Raw genomic sequence first — 19,852 nt, 5'->3', positions numbered from 1 at the left:
TGTAGGTGTGAGTACAGTGCATTGGTGTAGAATTCGGCGGCCATTCAACTATTCTCCATTTGCATGGGTGCCAAGAAGTTAGCCACCTCTGTTCTTAGGAGCCCAAAGTTAGCTTTGGAGAAGTTTTTCATGGTGGTTACCTTTGGGGGGGTTGTGGATTTCCAAGGTGATTAGTTTGTGGTTGGTTTTAACCAGGGAGGAGTTGACTATTGGTGTAGAGCAACAGTCGCCCATGGTAGTAATGACCAGGTCAAGGATGTCGCTACCTCTAATGGGGGAATTAATGAATTCCAGGAAACGTTGGGCAAGTGTATTGGTACCTGAGTAGTTTTCCCAGTTAATATGGGGTAGTTGAAGTCACCCAGTATGAGTGTGTTAGGTTGGACACTAATATTCTCCAGGGTGCTTAGGAACGTGGAGTGAGTGTCTTGGGACATGGTTGGGGACCTATAACAGGCTATGACCTGAATCGCTGTCTTACACAATGTTAGCTGCACCTGAAGTATCTCTGATGCATTATGTTGGGATACCAGTCTGGAGGTGTAGACATCCTTTATGAATATGGAAACACCATCACCTTTGGAGCTTCGGTCCATGTTCTGGGGCCAAAAGGTGTAGAATGAGTTATAGCCTGGTAGTGCAGGAGTGTTTTTTTCTGCCTTGAACCAGGTCTCTGTTACAGCACAAATGTCAATGTTCTCTACTTTAAGGAGTGCTTAGAGTGAATGCATTTTGAGATTTAGACTTTAGTGTTGAGCAGCATGACCTTCAGATTGCATTTGTTTGTAGCTGTTACAGTGGTAATTTGGTCTTTGGAACACCGCCTAAATAAATGCTGAACAAAATGTCAAAAGACAAACTGCTAGAATGTCAGCAAGATAGCAAAACACTATCTGTTGGAGTGAAGTTTTCAGCCCTGCAACAGTGTTTTTAAGGATATAAAAAAGCTGACAAAAACATATGGCTTCAAAAATGCCAACAGCTCCTTCACAGACAGTAGAATGACAGAGGTTCCCACGCATACCTCTCAACCTGGAAACATCAAAAATCTGGACAAGGCCTATGAAAAATAGGTACAAATCTGTACGCTGATTAACATCTAATTTGCATACATAATTATGTAACCACACCCACTCCAATGGGAATTGTGGGATACCAACTTTCAAATGCAAACTGAAGAACAGACAAACAAAATATGGCACCAAAGTTCCCCTGCAGCCGTTCTAATGTCCCATTACTTGGCTATTTCACCCCATTTACCATAAACACTAATGTGTATATATGCTTTACTTCTACAATGATTATTTGGATTTTATTTTTACATTTTACAGCACAATAATGCACAAACACTAAGACATCTGGTAAACAAAGCAATACTGTCTCACATAGACTTGGCATTAAAACTTCTCTGCCCTTGAAACTCACATTCATTGAAACAGCATTGAAACCCACGTCACACCACATCCAAAAAAAAATGCATCTGGCCAGTGGTGAATAAAGATTACCTTTGGACTGCTTTTAAATCGTTGGCCCCTTGCACACAAAACAAGAAACATACATGTGTTGTTTTCTTGGCTACACCTTCCTGACTTTATTAAATTACATTCCTTGTATAATACAAAACACTTGTTAGACAAAGCGCATTTTAAATTTATTTGAACATTTTTCCAGTAGGCTGTACTGTAGGCAATGAAACAAAATGCATGAACCAATAATGACAAAACTGCCCAATTGAAAACATTTCCATCATAAAGTCTACTTCCACATCCACACTATAAATAGAATGACAGTAGTGTAAGCCATAAACATCTTGCACAGCTTCTCGCACTTATTTTCAATTTCATTTTTTGAGGGGGGGGGCAAAAGGACAAAAACCAGGGAGGGACACATTTTTTAACATTGCCTTGTATAATTTTGTAAAGTTGCTAGAATAAAATGTGTTATCACCATGCATTTTACTGGCAAGTTTTGAACCCAGAACCGTATACACTACAGTCAGAGCAACATACCACTATGCCAAATCAGCAGCTTCCTGAAAAAACAGGAAGACTGAAACTTAATGGCTGTCATTTAGTGAATTTGTTTTTTTTCACTTCTCATCATAGCTCTCAACCTCCTTTGATTTCACTGCACCTACCCATAAACCTCTGCTCTTACAGTTCTTTTGCCACATCTCCTGTTTTTCTTCAACCATCATCATCCTTTGTTTTTCTCTGCTTTTCTTACAATATTCTTTTTCTATTTCTTTGCATAATGTTACTACTTGTCTGTTATACTAGCCTTTGATTTTGTTCCTCTGTTTGTCAGATGGCAATAATGTACATCTTTCTGCTATTATCCCAATCCTCACACATTCTTAATTCTTTTAGAGTTTCTTATATGGCCAGCAAGAAACAACAGTGATTAATTTAGCCTTTCTATATAAATTACTTAAGTCTTTACTTCTACCAGTTTAACACATAATTCCACATTAGTGACTCTCTCCTCATTGCAATACCCCCCGATATTCAGCAAATACAGTTTTCTTAGCACCTCCATTTGGGACTAAGTTACTGCATAGTATTCTCAAAATGGAGACCCTCTCAGCTGCACAAAATGCTGGATTTGGTTGTCACAAAAGATAAAAAACAAACAGGAAGCTTAATCCATTCCCAGTCACTAAACAATTTGCTGTGTATCTGTGTTCTCTTACTTGTCATCTTTGGCCTTTAAAAATTGTAAACATGTAATATAGAGAGAAAGAATGAGTTTTAACACACAATATAGTGTGTGTCTGTTGGTTTGTCTCTCTATCAACTGCTTAGCACAAAAAAGCCTGGGCAAAGCTCACAAATGGTGGTGGCTAGGGACACACACACACACACACACACACACACACACACACACACACACACACACACACACACACACACACACACACACACACACACACACACCTCCCTCTAAATAGACGAGTGAAATCAAATCCCTGAGCATCTTCTAAATAAAACCACACTAACTCCTTTCCGGCAAAGAGCTTCTTCTCTTGTAAAGAAATCCGCCACACTAACTCCTTTCCGGCTCTGGCGATTACTGCTTGCAAAAGCATCCAACACACTAACTCCTTTCCGGCAGCACAGCGAGCTTCTTCACTTCTAAAGAAATCAGATCCACCACACTACTCGTAACAAGAAATCCAGTGCACTACACATAATTCCTTACTGGCTCTGGTGATTCCCGCTTGCAAAAGCATTTGAACCAGAGCCGGAAATATGTACTACGTATGTGCGTAGAGCTTTCCAACAGGCTGGTAGTGCCGACATCATCGCGCATGTGATGACATCAGCATATGAAGCGCGAAAGTTAATAAAATAAAAATAAAAGTGTGAACAAATCGGAAATGAAGGGTTGCCACTCGGGAATCCTGACACCCCATTATTTTGACCCCAAAACTCGGTAAAAACCGAGGAATTTGGGACAGTTGAGAGGACTGAGGGAACTTCTTGTCTAATTGCCACTGTAGAGGTAACCTGCATCAACAGGGGTTGAGGGAATCATTTTGAGGGTCCCATCAGTACGAACTCTTAAAAGTTGCCCAACTGTCCCACTCTGGCTGGAGTCTAGGGGCAGATTTCCCTGTATCTGCCTAAGTGGCTGGCATCAGGCAGGACAAGTGGATAAAGGAAATTGTGTTCAGAGGCTACTCAGTACTATTTTTAGCAATGCCTCTGTAACTATCCTCACACCCCACAACAATTCTAGCCCATCAGAGGAGGGTGGCACAGCAGAAGGTAGATAGCCTCCTACAAAGAAGAGCCATTCAAGAGGTCCCATCTAATGCACACTGAAGAAGGGTTTTGCTCGAAAGTTTTGTGAATTTGGAATAAACCTGACTCTTGTTGAATATACACTGCATGTCCAGTACTTGGAGTTTTTGTATTTGTTATAAGTGATTCTTAGCAGTGTTATATGTGGAAGCCCTATTGTTTGTACCTGGTCAGGTGACTGATATTCACGCGACACACACACACACACACACACACACACACACACACACACACACACACACACACACACACACACACACACACACACACAGCTTGGGGGGCTTGTCCTCATGTCAAGTGGTGGTGGGGTATTGTCCTTGAAAAAATTGTTTTTATGTTTTGCCACATTGGAAGTGTGGCTGTTAACCTTTCAAGGTTTTAAATCGTTTGAGTTCAAATAATTTTGTTTTGATTAAAAGAGACATGTTTAGTTATAGTGGACCCACTATATGTACTTTATACATGACATGAAGTTTATATTCATCAACTAAACATTAGGAAACTAGCTGGAGGGTTACATGAAAGTCATTGCTGTTATGTTTCTTTTTAACTTATAGAAAATTATGTACAGGAGGACAATTTATTGATGGCATGGTACTTTTTTCTTAAATTCTTTAGGTATCTAATGGTTGTTAATGTTTAGTGCATCTTAAAGTTTAAGGCCCAGGTAGAATGCATGATCAATATAGATTAGGCTATTTTTAGGTCTGTGGTATACAGTTGTATTATTTGGATAACACTAGAGTTGGCAATTAGTGTCTTGTAATTAGTTTAGATTTTAGAATAAGTCATGTGGTACCATAGAGGGTTTTATATATGAGAGTGAGCAGGAGGAGAGCTTCATGTTGATGTAATACTAGAAGATAGTTTTAACACTTCAGATTGATACAGTGATGTTCTGAATGAGGGGGCTAAGAATGAAGTAGTTGGACTTGTTAAAGATGGTTTGCAAGGCAGATATTTTTGAGACATAGACAAGAAGGGTGACGTGTATTGTAGTTATGGTTTTAGATTAGTTTTATTTTTTTCTGTTCCTTCAGCTGTTAGGTAATGAAAGATTTTACAACAATCATAGAGTTTAAATAATTTTGCCTTTTTTATTATGCTAATTGCTATGTTCAGGGATGGATTAAATGTTAGGCCTATGTATTTCAAACAGAATGTACACTTAGCATTCTGATTGTTATTGGTAAGTGGCTTTGCACAACATGGTACGTTATTATATTTTGGACCACTACCAAAGAGTTAAGTTTTCTTAACATTGTGTGAGATTTTTCTTATTATGTAGCTAGATAGAAAGTTTATTCAAAATTGTTTGATAGCTATCTAGAATTGTTATGTGATGGTGAACAAATTCAAGGAATGCAAGATTGGCTACTTAAAAAATAATATTTAAAAGTTTAAGATGCTAAAGGGAATAGGACTTAAGACGTAGCCTTGCAGGATGGCATCAGAAATGTTGTGAGCTGATGAAAACTCATTGTTGGATTAACGTTTTGTTAGAAAGGTAGACTGAGAACCACTTTAGTGTTTATGCACCTAAGTTAGAAGTTGCTAGAGAATTTACAGATAGCATGTGATTTAATTTTACAAAAGCTTTGGCAATATTTTCAGAAAGTACTCCTAAGTGACCTTGGTTAATGTTAATAAGTATAGTGTCATTGAATGCGAATGGTGCAGTTGGGTTGCTTTTTGCTTTTAAAGAATTCATGTTGGTGAACAGAAAAAAACTACACTTATAAAACCTTCACTGAATTGATTATATACTGTATTTTCCAAGTAGTTTACCATGACTGTGTAAATGAGAGTCTGCCCTGTATCTGATGTATTTGCGGAATTACTGCATTCAGAAATGTGAATAGTAATGACTTTTTTTATTCCAAAATGTTTTCGTTCATTTTATAACACAATAGCTTAACAGTATAGTAACAAAAAAAAAATGAATAAACTATATACACTGTCCATGACAACTAAAAAAGTAATATATATAGGAAAACACTTAATATTTGTCTAACAGATTAGACAATTTCGTCCAAGCAATTAAATGATGGGTTGTGTTGTTAGTCCTTGCTTTTATAGTAGCAATCTCATTCTTACAAATGTATTTCACAAGATGAATAAACTCAACTTTAAAGACAGGAGTAGATTGGGATTTCCAATTTTTCGTAAAAAAATGTCCTTGCTATAGAGAGGATAGACCATAATAAAAATGTTTTTTTTTTTGGGAATGACTTCAGGAACAGGAACATTGAAAAGTATAAGGGAGTCAGAAATTGTACAGTTGTCCTTCATAGAGCTTTACAAAGATATTTAAAGTCTAACCAAAATGGGGAAATTATTTTGCAATTAACAACCATATGCATCCAATCAGCATCAGGGTGTCCACATCTCCAGCATTTCATGTCATATTTCTGTACATTATTGTTAGTCTATGTGGAGTGAATAAACATCTATGTAAAAATTTCCATGTGTATATACACCAGAACAGGGAAAATGTGGATTTCTTCACCGACTGTAAACAAATAATGATTTCTTTCCCCACAGGATGTGCTGAACTTGAGGAGCTGTACTTTCAGCATATAGCTGGAGAAACCATGGGCAGAGTCCATTAGCACTTGCTACCCTTAATTGATAAGGGATTCAGTAAGACTGCATGTTCCTCTAAATGATATTTTCATGAGGTAGAAACGAGGTAAGTGAGTTTCCTACAGAGCAGGCGAGGAAGAAGTACTGTTAGGGTAATTCTGTGAAAGTATAGAAAACTTCTCTGCAAAATCAGTAGGTGAGGAGGAGGGTGAAGGGCATTTGACCAGCTATATTGCTGATTTCCTGCCAGTATTACCTGGGACTAAAGATTAAGGACTGACTATTATGTATGTAAATTGATTTTTGCCATCTAATAGCTTTCTTTGTGTAATTATGCAAAGTGATATATGTGTTATGATTTTGAGTGGATTGAGCATTTGTTGCTATTTAGACAAAGTAGAATCATAGTCTAAGTAATGATCACATCACAACAGTTAGCAAATGAAGGCAAGTTGCCTTTTTAAATCATTTTATGGGCAAATTTGGTTTTAATGATTTAGTAAACATAAGTATGTAGACTTTATGATATTTTCACATGAGCTATTGTGAAGTTCAGACAATTTAAAGCTGTTTAAGATATTATTGAGGTATTTTAAATTACTAGAGACATAGGCTCATGTGATAGAGAATTTGAGGAGGGATCTTTTTTCTGTTATGACACAGTGGTCAGGTGGGCACATTTGAATAAACTTTATTTTGTCAAGCTTTTTTTTTTAATTTACAAGGTCAAGTAGTTTAAAGTGGGTAGTGAAAGTTAAGTTTGCCCTAGTTGATTTTCTAACTAATTAGAAAAGGCTGATGTCAGGCAGAAAGTGGTTTTAGTTATGTTTGGAGGAGATGAAGAAATGTATGTTGAAGACTGCTAAAACTAATCACTTCTGTTTCATTTTAACAGCTGTATATATAGTCTTTAGGAAGTCAAAGAAGGCTGAGTGGGATACGGGGGATGGAATGTACAACTACAGTTGCTACAGAAGATGTTTTTAGGTTGGTACAAGTCAACTATGATCCCGTTTGGTTCATATTCATCTGTTGTGGAGATGTTTGCTATGACTGTATAGTCTATGTATTTGCTTGGATAGTAATCCTCCCTCAGTTCTTGTCCTTGGTTGATTAAAACATATATTGTTTAGCCTGGGAGGTGGTGTTGTATATTTAATGTTGCTGGTTTATTCATGTATTGCTTGTGTTAGCCATGCAAGTATTTTTCATATTTGGTGTGACGCTCGTGCCCTGGCCCAGCAATCAAGGATCCTCAATCCTCACCACTAACACCAGTGAGGGGTGTTTCATATAGGAGGGAAGGATAACAAATACACACAGTAAAATGCAATTTCCCTTAATAGCACACAGAGATCACAGTCAGTCCGGGGCTGGTTGCTCCCTTGCTCTCCAGGTCCCCAGTAAGACTCCCCACTGGCACAGCTATAGGGTCCAGATCTTAGCCAGCAACCTAAAACCTCCAGCACCCTCTGTGTCCAACCAGTGCTTCATGGCCCTGCCCAAGTAGCTGACACACACACACACTTTGAGATAAGAGTTTATACAACCACACAGACACTCCTGGGGAAGGCTAGCACAGGTTCTCCAGCTGTGCCCCTTTTACCTAGACAATACGGTAGAAATCACTGCCACCACACAACTAATATTTATCAGCTACTCAAAGGCCCTTAAAAGGGTGTCCAATTATTACTGTGCAATATTATCCAATTGGTAGTATAACTAAACAGTCAAGGCTTATTAGAGTGACTTGGTACAGGATCCCTATATACATGCAATGTACTCTTTGAGCTTAACTTATCTCTACACAAAACAGCCACAGTTGAAAGGTTTAAAAATATTTATTAATAAATAATTAAAACCACAAGACAATACTTTTTACTACACAGTGCTAGTCAAGAGTTCAGATATCACAGAGAAATACTTAAAATAATTCAGTAGTACAGTTCTGACATTGCAGAAAAACAGTCTAATCTTTCTAGTTTCTAGCTATTTCTAGGAGAAAGCACAAGTCTAAGATAACTTACATATAGAACACAGGCAGAGTGCTGATGAGTTGGATGGTCAAGACAAAAATGCTTAATGCCCTCTGATTCTCTCTGTTTTTAAAATCACATTCCTGTTTCCCATTACATCATTCTTCACACTTCCCTGGATTCTCAGGCTAACAGAAACTACATTTACATTGTTAACATCTCTTTTTGTTATCTTGCAGCTGGTCAGGAAGCAGAGCAATAAAAATACATTTGCATGTTTAAATCTAGCAATTTAACTCTTGGTTAAAACAATAGAAAGAATGTCTTCACCTAGACAGGCCGGAGCTGACTTTAGGTCAAGGGGTCTCAACATGCTTTACTTGGATCAGCAGAGTGCACTGTTGTTCCATTTATGTAACATTTTTTCTATTTAAGACAACATGCCTGTGGCTTACATTAATATTTACAGATGACAGAATTATCTCCAATATTCTATCTGGCTAGGCTGGCAGCCTTCACATTTGGTATTAATGTCACCACACTTAGAAATACTATGCTGAGTTGTGCTTTCTTTGTATTATGGAAGATGTATTCTGAAATTTGTGTACAAATTGGGTGGATGCTAAATCTGACTTGATTTGGATGTCACCTGACAGCAAGATTATTGCATGCTATTAGTGGTAATGTAGTTATTCACCTGAAGAGAGCAATATAGATAGAGTGTATCTCTTATTGTTTTAAAGAAACAAACAGTAAGGTTTAATGAGACTTCTTGGAATGACAGAGGAGCTAATACATCTTCTTTTGTCTTTTCCCAGTTAGGGTCACCACTCCTGTCCGCTCATGATTGGCAGTGGAGTTTTACGGGGTTGAGTTGCCAGCCTGGCCCCCAACCTTCCACAGAAGGAACACATATGCATGCACTTATGCCTAGAGCCAATTTAGAGTGTCCAGTCCACCTACAGCATGTCTTTGGGATGTGGGAGGAAACCGAAGCACCCAGAGGAAACCCACGCAACCATAGGGAGGTCATGCAGACTCTGCACAGAAGGCACCCCAGCCAAGGATCAAACCGGAAAAGGTGTTGCTGTGAGGTGGCAATGCTAACCACTGCACCACTGCGGCCACTCTACAGTGGAGCTAATTAAGTAGTTTTAATATGGTTTGGCGGCATGCCTTAAGTAAGGGGAATTCATTGTGTGAAATGTACAGTTAGTGTAATATCCATCCATTGTTATTAAGTCACATCCAATTCTTACAGTGATCCTATGAACAGATGTTGCCATCCATAGAGTTTACTAGGCAAGCTGGGAATAGAAGTAGATTGCCAGGCTTTTCTTCTGTATCACCCATGGAAAATGCATGTACACATACAGACAATTTAGTATCACAAGTCCACCTACTACATGTCTTTGGGATGTGACAGCAAACCAGAATACTCAAAGACACCCCACATGAGTACAGGGAGAACATGCAGACTCTACACAGAAGATACCCTAGCCAAAAACTAAACCAGAGAACCTTTTGTAAGATGACAGTGCTTCTCACTGTGCCTCCCAGTGTGTGAAACACTTGCTGCAGAAAACATGAAAACAAGTTTGAAACAGCTGTGAAAAGATGCCATAGTTGTATACAAAATTTGTTCTGTAAATATTTTGATATTAATAAGTTATTATTAAAGTAACATTCTAAACTTGCATATGCTATTTGCACTTTGGTTTTAGAGATTTATGTGTTATTGAATTGTGGTTTAAAATTTAATGTGCTGCAGTAGCGTTGTCGCCTCACAGTATGACGTTGTCCTGTTCGATTCTCAGCTAAAGCGTCTTCTATGTGGAGACATGCATGAATGGGCGTACCTTCGTTGAAGGTTGTGCGACAGAGCTGGCAACTCAGTACGTAAAAATCTACTGCCAATCATTAGCGGACCGGAGTTCCTCTGTGGTGACCCCTAACCGGGAAAAGCTGAAAGATACAACAACAACCAAATAGAAAGTGCTAAATTCCTAGTACTGAAGTAGGTCAAACAGGTGAGCTTAAATGTAGTAGTGGCTTAGGGCAACTGGAGAATTGCGGTGAAGGTAAAATATGTCAGTGATGAGCAGTGTGAGACAATTAGTGCGTGGTTCTGCATTTTGATACTGCTTATATAATACAAAGCTAGGAAAGTGTAAAAGTTTTACATGATAGCTAAAATGGCTAATATCTTCAGTAAAAGTGATATCAATTTTATAATAGGCTATAATAAGCTATAATAAATAGCTAGTTGTCTTTACATACTTTAAAATATTGTCTGACAGCTTTGTTACTAATATAAATGACAAGAAACTATCTTAACTTGAAACATTTACTGTATATACTATTGATAATCAATATCTTGTTATTGTATTAAAGCCAACAACCTGTAATGTTGTTTACTATTGCTTCAACTTTGTATCTCTATTTATCATGTACATGATGTGGAGCTTTTCTCCCTGGGCATCCGCTGAAAAAGGACCTGCATCCAGTCAGAATTTCCTGGTAAACAAATGTAAATAAAATAAATAAATAAAAAATAAATGTGAGATTGTAGTACTTATGGGACAGCTAGGAACAGGCTTACAGCCTGGCTGTGGTGAACATGAAATGATGAGAACATTATATGGACAGATCTAACCAGTACAATTGCTGAGTTAAAAAGGGGAATGGTCTGCTTAGACCAGCATTTCACTATGAAAGAGCATCTTTGAAGAGAAACTGAAATAGGCAGCAGTTAGCCAGCTTCTGGTTTGAGTGCCTAGAATGAGAACACTAACTGTAATAGTGATGTTTCTGAAGATACATGCAGAAGCAAAACATGGCAGCCACTGACTGAGATTTAGATGTGGCTTCTCTGCTGCAGAGCTGTGGGGGTATACTGTGTAACTTCCAAACCATATTGTAGCGCCCAGTGGAAAAATCCTTTTCTCTACAACAGAATACAGCAAAGTATGAAGTCAATAAATCACTGTAGTATTAGAAGAATATTAACAGCAACGTAAAAGGCCAGATTGCTTGCTTTTAGAAATCATTTGAAGTAATAAAACTACACTGTAGCTAATATATGTATTTGCTCCACCAAGGCTAATGACAAACTCAAAAAGCATGCTACTGTTACACCATATCCATTCCCTCCCCACCTCAGCTGTTGTACTACTGATCTCACAGGTAGTCATTTGTGTTTCCTTCCTTCCTTCTCAGGCCCATTGCTCAGTGCAATTTGTGCTTAATTGTACCCCTACATGAGTACAGTCCCTTAACATTTTAGTTCAAAAATGTATCAGGATGCCTTGCAGTCCACAGTAAAGCCTATGTAGTCCACAGCAATTCATATAGCAAAAAAGGCTCAGTGTCAGATATGTACAGTTTATGTAGATTGCAGGTATAAGATGCAGACTTATTTTGCATATTCACCAGCATGGCATACAAAAATGCATCAACGTTGAATGACACCATATCATGCCATTCAAATGGATGCATTTGTATCTGTACATGGTGTATGCACCCATGTACTTGCTGTACTAGAGCATTCATATTTGATGCTTTTGCTGGCATGGTATGTACACATTACTGCGCAAAATGTTGTCCTCCCCTTAATCTCCTATATCTATAGTCACACCGATCACATTGCTTTATATAGAGAGGCCATTTGGATGTTGTAGGGTTGTCCTTAATATTGCTTCATTCCCACCTTGTACAGATAACATAATTAATTAGCAGTACATCATTGTGAATTGCGTTATGAGCCAAGAGCAGAGTAAATCGCTTTGGGTAGGAAGACTGGAATTGCAAAGGGAACTTTACTATAGTTTCCATCTTTGCAGTTTCCAGTGTTTTACCTGCTTCTTTTCTAGACTTTTCACTGTGTTGATGGCTGCTTGGACAACTCAGGTGAATGATCCTATACTGGCAGAGAAGTTCTAGGTTGCAGACCCCAAGGTTTTGAAATCTAGTGCTGTGTATGGTGTGTTTTAATCTGGCATGAACTGCAGCTCTGTGCTAAAACTGGTGGGTTTTGAAAGTGTACTTCCCTAAACCTAAAACACAGAAAAGATTATCAGTTACTTAGCTGAACTATTTTATTTTCCAGGTTGAATTCTGGTTTGCTAGCTCAAAGGACGTTCAGGCTACAAATGAGCCACCTGGACCAATACCTTTTGACAGACTGGATCATCTCAGAAAGGTACTCTTGACGTACAAAATGAAAATGAATTCAGTAAATTACTGTCTATACTTTTTAAAACAATTAACGTGTTATCTCATAATAGGAAATGTTTATTCTTTAGGAAGAAAAGGTTGGCACTTTTAATCTAATAACAAAAAACAGGTACTAAAAGCAGTGGCATCATTGTGTCAGTGTCTGAAGTTGTTCTCTAAAAATAATTTTCAGTATCGAAGAAAGTATGTTGAAGTTATAATTATTAATGGTATAACTATGCCCATGTACTGCTCCTGATTAAACTGCCTTTCCCATTGACTATATACAGTCTTAACCGCAATAGCTCTACAGTTTCTCGCTAAGGTCTTCTATTGCTGTTGACTAAGAAACTCAAATGTAAAATAATATGCTGTTTGACAGACTCTCACATAATTGAATATTTATACTCTTTGCTACTTTCTGTAAACCTATATGTTTTATTTATATATATATATATATATATATATATATATATATATATATATATATACAAAATATTATCTAATCTTTGTTAATTATGCTTGTTGTTGAAACATTTCTTTAACTCTTACTGTCTATAAGTGTGTATGTTATACAAAATTGTACTGAATCTTTATTAACTATGTATGCTTTATGTGGAGCTTTTCTCCCTGGTCCTCCTCTGAAAATGACTTTCCCAGTGAAAAAAATGTAAAATAAAATAAAATTAATTTTCTCATATTTATTTATTTTTTGGCAAAAGGGACTGTTCTGCACATTTTTGTCTCACTTGGCTTGTTTCTCCCACTTTCTTCCTTAGTAAAGACTTAATCATTATGGCTGCTGACCCACCTATGTGGTCTTTGTCATTTTGCTCTTATGCCTATTGCTTTATTGCCCATGCAGAAAATAAAAATGGTAGGAGATCCCAATCATATCACTTCATAACACCCACCTACTATTTGCTATTTACTATTTGTTCCTTCTTCTTGTGTCAGGTGGAAGTTGCAGCTATGGTCATTCATGCCTTAATACAGCTGCTACGTGCACATTGGCTTGACTCTGTTAAGTACAAATTAAATTACAAAGAATTTTACCTTTTGACTCAATCAAGAATGACTCTTCAGGATGTAAGGTACTTGTTTATTCCATAAACAGAGCTGGAAGACTGCCTGCCAAAATGTTTAGATCAGTCTCAAAGAACAAAAGAAAAATAACTTCATATATTTTTTCTCATCAGTTGCATACATGCAGAACTTTGATGTTACATTGCTTTTAATAAATCAATGTAATTGAAAATTCTCTCATCCCTTGTGTTCCTCGCATAGAGCTTCATGTGACCGCTTCACAAATATGGATTTTAATATACAGACCACCTGTTCTAAGAATTTTCTTTTAATCTTGTAACAATCAGTGCAGTACACACTATTTCACAGACATCCTTGCAAAGACTTTGTCTGATAAGCAATGCATTTTGTGAAGAATAAACGAGACATGATATTTTTTCCATAACAGTCTCCTTCCTTTGACACTGTGTCACCCAGAATTATATGTCTGAAGTAGTTAACTTCATTTGTGCAGCAACCTATGGGATTCGGATCCGACCTCGGATCCGAGCCGGCAGTTTTCAACAGCTTTAGATCTGAGCTCCAAGCTCCTCCCCCTACCCATAATTCCCTGCCAACCCTGACTGACCTCAGATCTAGTTTGCCGCGGTTTACTTCAGTGGCTTGATCCCGAGTTCCAGGTGTTTTTTGTACATTTTGTGAGAAAATTTAACTTTTCTACCCCTTTTTCCTTAACTCTTGGTGTGAATGTGTTTTTCAGGTCCCTTATCCCTTAGAACCATCTTAGTTTAATTTATTTTGTTCCATATTCTAACCTCCCCCTTCCTTCGTGGTTCTGTCAGGGTTGTGTGTGTGTGTTTGGGGCCTAGTGGGTGTGGTTTTTACCTTCTAGTATGTCTGAGGCCCCAAAGTTAGTGTTTTCTAAGTGCACTGAGTGTGGCCATAAGCTGTCCCCAGCGGATGGCCACACTCGGTGTGTGATGTGCCTTGGGGTTGAACACCTGTCCTCTGGTTGTACCATCTGTGCAGCGTTCCACCCCAAAGGCACTCAAGGACCGGAGGTCTAAGCTGATTCTGGCGGGTCTTCTGCCCCCAGACTCGGCTTCTACCTCCGGTCCTCCCGTGGCTCCCGCTGCGGTGGCTGCCACTCCTGCTTCCATCCCCCGGCCGGGACTCAACCTCCCGCCTTAGGCCCGGAGGAGAGGGAGGCTGGGAAAGAAAGGAGGAAGGAGAAGCACCACAAGCGACGGGCCGAGGCCTCCACTTCGGCCCCCCCTGGCTAAGCGGGCTTCTCCCTCCAGGACTTCTGGGTCTCCTCCTTCTCGGATCCGGTCCCTGTGCTTTTCACCGGGTCCTGAGGAGGAGGAGACCTGATCTCCGTCGAGGTCATTGAGGCGACACTCCTGCCCCGCCTCGGTGGCCTCGTCAAGATCTACCCGAAGTCTCACAGATGCAGATTTGGACCGGATGATGAGAAGATTCCTCCAGGCCCAACTGCAGATGGGAGAACACTCCTTCTCAGTTGGGTCCGACTTCCATCACCTGGCCCCAGGGAGAGCCTGCTCTGACGTCCTAGGTAGTTCCATTGGAACTAGATGTTGCTGGTGAGACCTCCTCAGACAGCTATCCCCCGAGGAGATTCCTCACAAGCGAAGGTGGAAGAGGAGGCACCTGGACTCCCCCGAGTCCTTGACTGAGGACACGGATTTGGAGGAAGGGGAAGGCTCCCCAAGATCACCCCCTGAAGATGTCTCATTTGGTGACATCATGGAGATGCTCAGAATAAGGGGGGGTGGTCTACCCCAAAGCCTACCTCGGACAAATCCGTGTTCCTGGAGGTGTTTGAAGCAGGCCCGTCTACCTCTTGGGTGTCCCCTCCGGCCGACCCCCTGGTAGACTTGATTACTACCAGGGCGTGGAAGGAGCCGGACACTGTGGAGCCAGTTCCCAAGCACCCGGACAAGATTCTCAGCCCACCCTCCGACAAATCCCACAGGAGCAAAGGCCCCCCTGTAGATGCCATGTTGGTGGTGGCAGCCACCAAGAGGGAACTTGCTCAGGAGAGTCCCTCAGTTCATTCCCCGAGCAAGGAGTTTCGGTCGATGGACCGCCTAGTGAAGCAGGTGTTTAGTTTGGCTACTTTCTCTGTGAGGTCGCTGAACTACATGGCACATGTGCTACGACTGCAGCGGGACCTTATCAAAGAGTACGCTGCGTCGCCCCCCGAGTCCATGTCGGCGGAGGACAAACAATTGCACTCCACCCGGATGACCACTCTGCGATCCATATCTAACACCTCTATGCGGCTACTGTCTCATGCCACAGAAGGAGCCGCTAGAGGTAGCGGAGTGGGCCTCGTTATGAGACGTCAGGCCTGGCTCCGGCACTGTGATTTTGCAGAACCCTTTAAGGCATCTTTCGCTAATGCCCCTTTTGATGGTTCTGCCCTCTTTGGCAAAACCGTGCTAGATACTTTGGTTCAGAGCAAAAAAGACGGGAAGACGTTGTCTGCCGTCGGAGCTCGCTTCTCTGCTCCCCAGAGGTCCTTCTCTAAGAATCAAAAGGGACAGAAGAAGATGTGGTTCCGGAAGTCGCAACAGTCTTGTCCTGCTCTGGACTCCCAGCCCTACCACAGCAGAGGAGGGCAGGGTGGATGCCGCCCTAGCGGCAGAGGGGGCTCGCAGAACTTTGGATCCAGAGAACCCTTCTCGGACCAACCCATGCAACACCCCTGAGGGGTTGCCCGACTGCTTCCACTCTGGAGGCAGTCGGGGGGGCATTTCTCGAAGCACCCAGCAGCTTGGGAGTCCATCTCGACAGACCACTGGGTGCTTTGCATTATATCCAGAGGATATCAGATTCCCTTCTGTCGTTACCCACGCAGCCCCAGATACCTCCCCGATGTCCCACCCAATCAGAGGGAGGCCACAGCAATGGAAATCCAACATTTGCTGGAAAAAAGAGCCATCCAACACGTCCCCCCAGACCAGTGCGGGTCAGGGTTTTACTCCAGGTTCTTCTTGGTGCCAAAAAAGACGGGGGACTTAAGACCAATCCTCGACCTCTCTTCCCTGAATCTGTCAGTAACCAAAGAGAAGTTCCACATGGTCACTCTTCAATCCATTCTCCCCCTTTTACGGGAGAATGATTGGATGTGCTCTATAGACCTCAAGGATGCGTACTACCACATTCTGATGGACAGGCGATCCAGGAGGTTCCTCCGCTTCCGGCTAGGAGCCAGTCATTACCAATTCAGGGTACTCCCCTTTGGTCTCACCACAGCCCCCAGGGTGTTCACCAAAGTGTTAGCAGTGATAGCGGCCCACCTGAGGCTCCAGGGAATTCAGGTCTTCCCGTACCTGGACGACTGGCTCCTGACCGCCCCAACAAGGCATCTACTCTGTGCAGCCAGAAACTACTTTTTTCTTCTAGCTCCCCAGCTGGGGATCACTATCAACATAGAGAAGTCGTCTCTTACTCTGACTCAGACCATAGACTTCATAGGGGCCAGATTAGACACGAACAAGCACCTAGCTTTCTTGACCTTAGACCGGCTACTAACCCTGATGCTACATGTGCAAGCCATTCTGCAATCTCCAGCTCCCCCGGAGGAATTGGTCCTGAGGGCTCTTGGCTCGATGGCGGCAGCAATCAACCTATTGCCAATGGCACGTTTGAACATGAGGGTCTTACAATGGACTCTTCAGGTGCAGTGCTCCTTTCTTCACTATCCTCTGAGCCATCCCATTCCACACAGCAGGGCTTGCAAGAGGGCCCTCCTATGGTGGCTCCAATCCCCGGACCTCCAGCAAGGACGCCCCTTTTCTATGACCCCTCCACTAGCCACAGTGACCGTGGATGCCTCCCGCCTCGAGTGGGGGGGCATTGTTCTGGCAGGACAGTCCAAGGCACGTGGGACCTCACGGAGACCTCACTGCATATCAACATCCTAGAGATGAGGGCAGTGCTGTTAGCATTGCAAGTACTTCAGGACCTTCTTCCTGTAGGAACGATTGTGACTCAGACGGACAATATGTCAGTTGTCTGGTACATCAACAAACAGGGGGGAACCAGGTCTTACCCACTCTGCCAAGAGGCCATGAGAATGGGCGATCTCCACCAACTGCTTTCTCATAGCAATGCACATTCTGGGATGGTCCAACATCCTAGCAGACAAACTAAGTCGCACCATCCTGTTACCATATGAGTGGTCTCTGAATCCCGAGATAGCGAATCGGATTTTCGCCAAATGGGGTCAACCCTGTTGCGATCTCTTTGCCTCTCCTTCAAACACAAAATGTTATGACTACTTTGCTCTCATTTCCCCCTCCGGGGAACCCCTGAGAGACGCTCTGGTGCATGCTTGGCCTCCCGGTCTTCTTTATGCTTACCCTCCTCTTCCCCTGATGCTGAAGTTTCTTCAGAAAGCTAGTCGGTTGGGGAGCAGGATTATCCTCATTGCCCCGTTTTGGCCTCATCAAACCTGGTTCCCTTACCTTTGGTCTCATCTGGTGAATCCTCCTTGGATTCTGGATCCCAGTCCGGATCTAATATCCCACCCCCTAGATCTCCCAGTCCCGAACCTGGTCAACCTCAAGCTCACAGCTTGGCTGCTCCAGTTCCACTCGTAGCTAGGACTCCCGGCATCTCTTCCCCAGTTAAAACTATTCTAGTAGCAGCACACAAGCCTTCTACTAGAAAGATCTATAGCAGCAAATGGAAACGTTTCTCCATTTGGGCGGAACGCAAAAATTTGGATCCTTTTACAGCTCCCTTGCCCGCTGTATTAGACTTTCTGTCAGGACTGTTCCATCAGGGGGCTAGCTCCTCCACAGTCAAGGTTCAACTAGCAGCTATCTCTCATTATCACGTGGGAAATGAACTGGGCCCTTTGATCACCACAAAATTATGCAAGACCTTTTTGAAGGGCACCTTTCTGCTCAGACCTCCAGTGAAGGATGTAGTCCCTCCTTGGGATTTAATGCTGGTGCTTCAGGCCTTGACAGCTCCCCCGTTTGAGCCTGCAGCTACAGTAGATCTTAAATTCTTGTCATGGAAAATGGCCTTTCTTGTCGCTATCACCTCGGCTCGAAGGGTCTCTGAACTACAGGCCCTCTGTGTAAAACCCCCATACTTGACCTTTCACAAGGATAGAGTTTACCTCAGGACCAATCCCTCCTTTCTTCCCAAGGTTGCCTCTGAGTCTAATATTAACCAGTCCATCAACCTGCTGGACTTTTTTCCTAATCACCATAACAAAGGGGAATACAAATTACACTCATTGGATGTGCATAGACAACTTCGCTTCTACATCCACAGGACATCTGGTCATAGGAAATCCGACCAGTTGTTCATCTCCTTTGCCAAATTTAACTTGGGTAAATCTGTGTCTAAAGTCACACTGTCTAGATGGATTTCACAGTGTATCCTTTTAGCATATGAAAGTTCGGGCAGGCCCGCACCTCAGGGAGTCCATGCCCACTCTACTCGTTCTGTGTCTACCTCTGCGGCTTTTAGAGATAGAGTCTCTTTGGATGATATTTGCTTGGCAGCCACTTGGGCCTCATCTCATACCTTTATCAATCACTATAAATTGGACATTATCTCCAGAGGGAGAACATCCTTTGGCTCTGCAGTGCTCTGGAACATCCTTCCATGAAGGCCACCCAAGATTCAGGTAGCTGGGACTCTGTCCCATAGGTTGCTGCACAAATGAAGTTAACTACTTCAGATTAAAAAGTTATGTACTCACCATAACGTTCCATCTGAGTAGGTAAACTTCATTTGTCAGCAACCGTCCCTCCCTCCTGCCCCCTCACTTGTGAATGTCTTCATACTCATGTCCATGGGGTTTACCCACTTATCTTGAGAATGATAATTTTATAGCAGCCTCTGCTGTTGGGCAAACTTGATCTGAGATCAGTCAGGGATGGTAAGGGATTATGGGTAGGGGGAGGAGCTTGGAGCTCGGATCTAAAGCTGTTGAAAACTGCCGGCTTGGATCAGAGGTCGGATCCGAATCCCATAGGTTGCTGACAAATGAAGTTTACCTACTCAGATGGAATGTTATGGTGAGTACATAACTTCTTATTTAATTCTTCTTAATTTGATAAAATATGCTTTAGCATCATATTATTTATCTACAGTTATTTGATTTTCATTCCTTAAGCATTGTGTGTGCAGGTGAGATTAAGTATTTTGTAATTACAACCTTTAGAACAGAAACTATTAAAGCAATTATAA

At 41.5% G+C, this 19,852-nt stretch overlaps 1 protein-coding gene across 1 annotated transcript in view; it reads left to right on the top strand.

The window, feature by feature from the left end:
* SPEF2 (sperm flagellar 2) overlaps positions 1-19,852 on the top strand; it is a 2,540,087-nt gene that overhangs the window by 2,050,838 nt on the left and 469,397 nt on the right. The window contains exon 26 of the mRNA XM_044069998.1: positions 12,477-12,569. Coding sequence (XP_043925933.1) covers positions 12,477-12,569 — 93 coding nt within the window. The remainder of the gene's footprint in view (positions 1-12,476; positions 12,570-19,852) is intronic.

The sequence above is a fragment of the Protopterus annectens genome, chromosome 1.part0, assembly GCF_019279795.1.
Source record: "Protopterus annectens isolate FY-2018-M chromosome 1.part0, PAN1.0, whole genome shotgun sequence".
NCBI classification, from domain to species: Eukaryota; Metazoa; Chordata; order Ceratodontiformes; family Protopteridae; genus Protopterus; species Protopterus annectens.
Note: the sequence above shows the minus strand (reverse complement) of the source record. Positions and strands in the feature narration are given on the sequence as shown.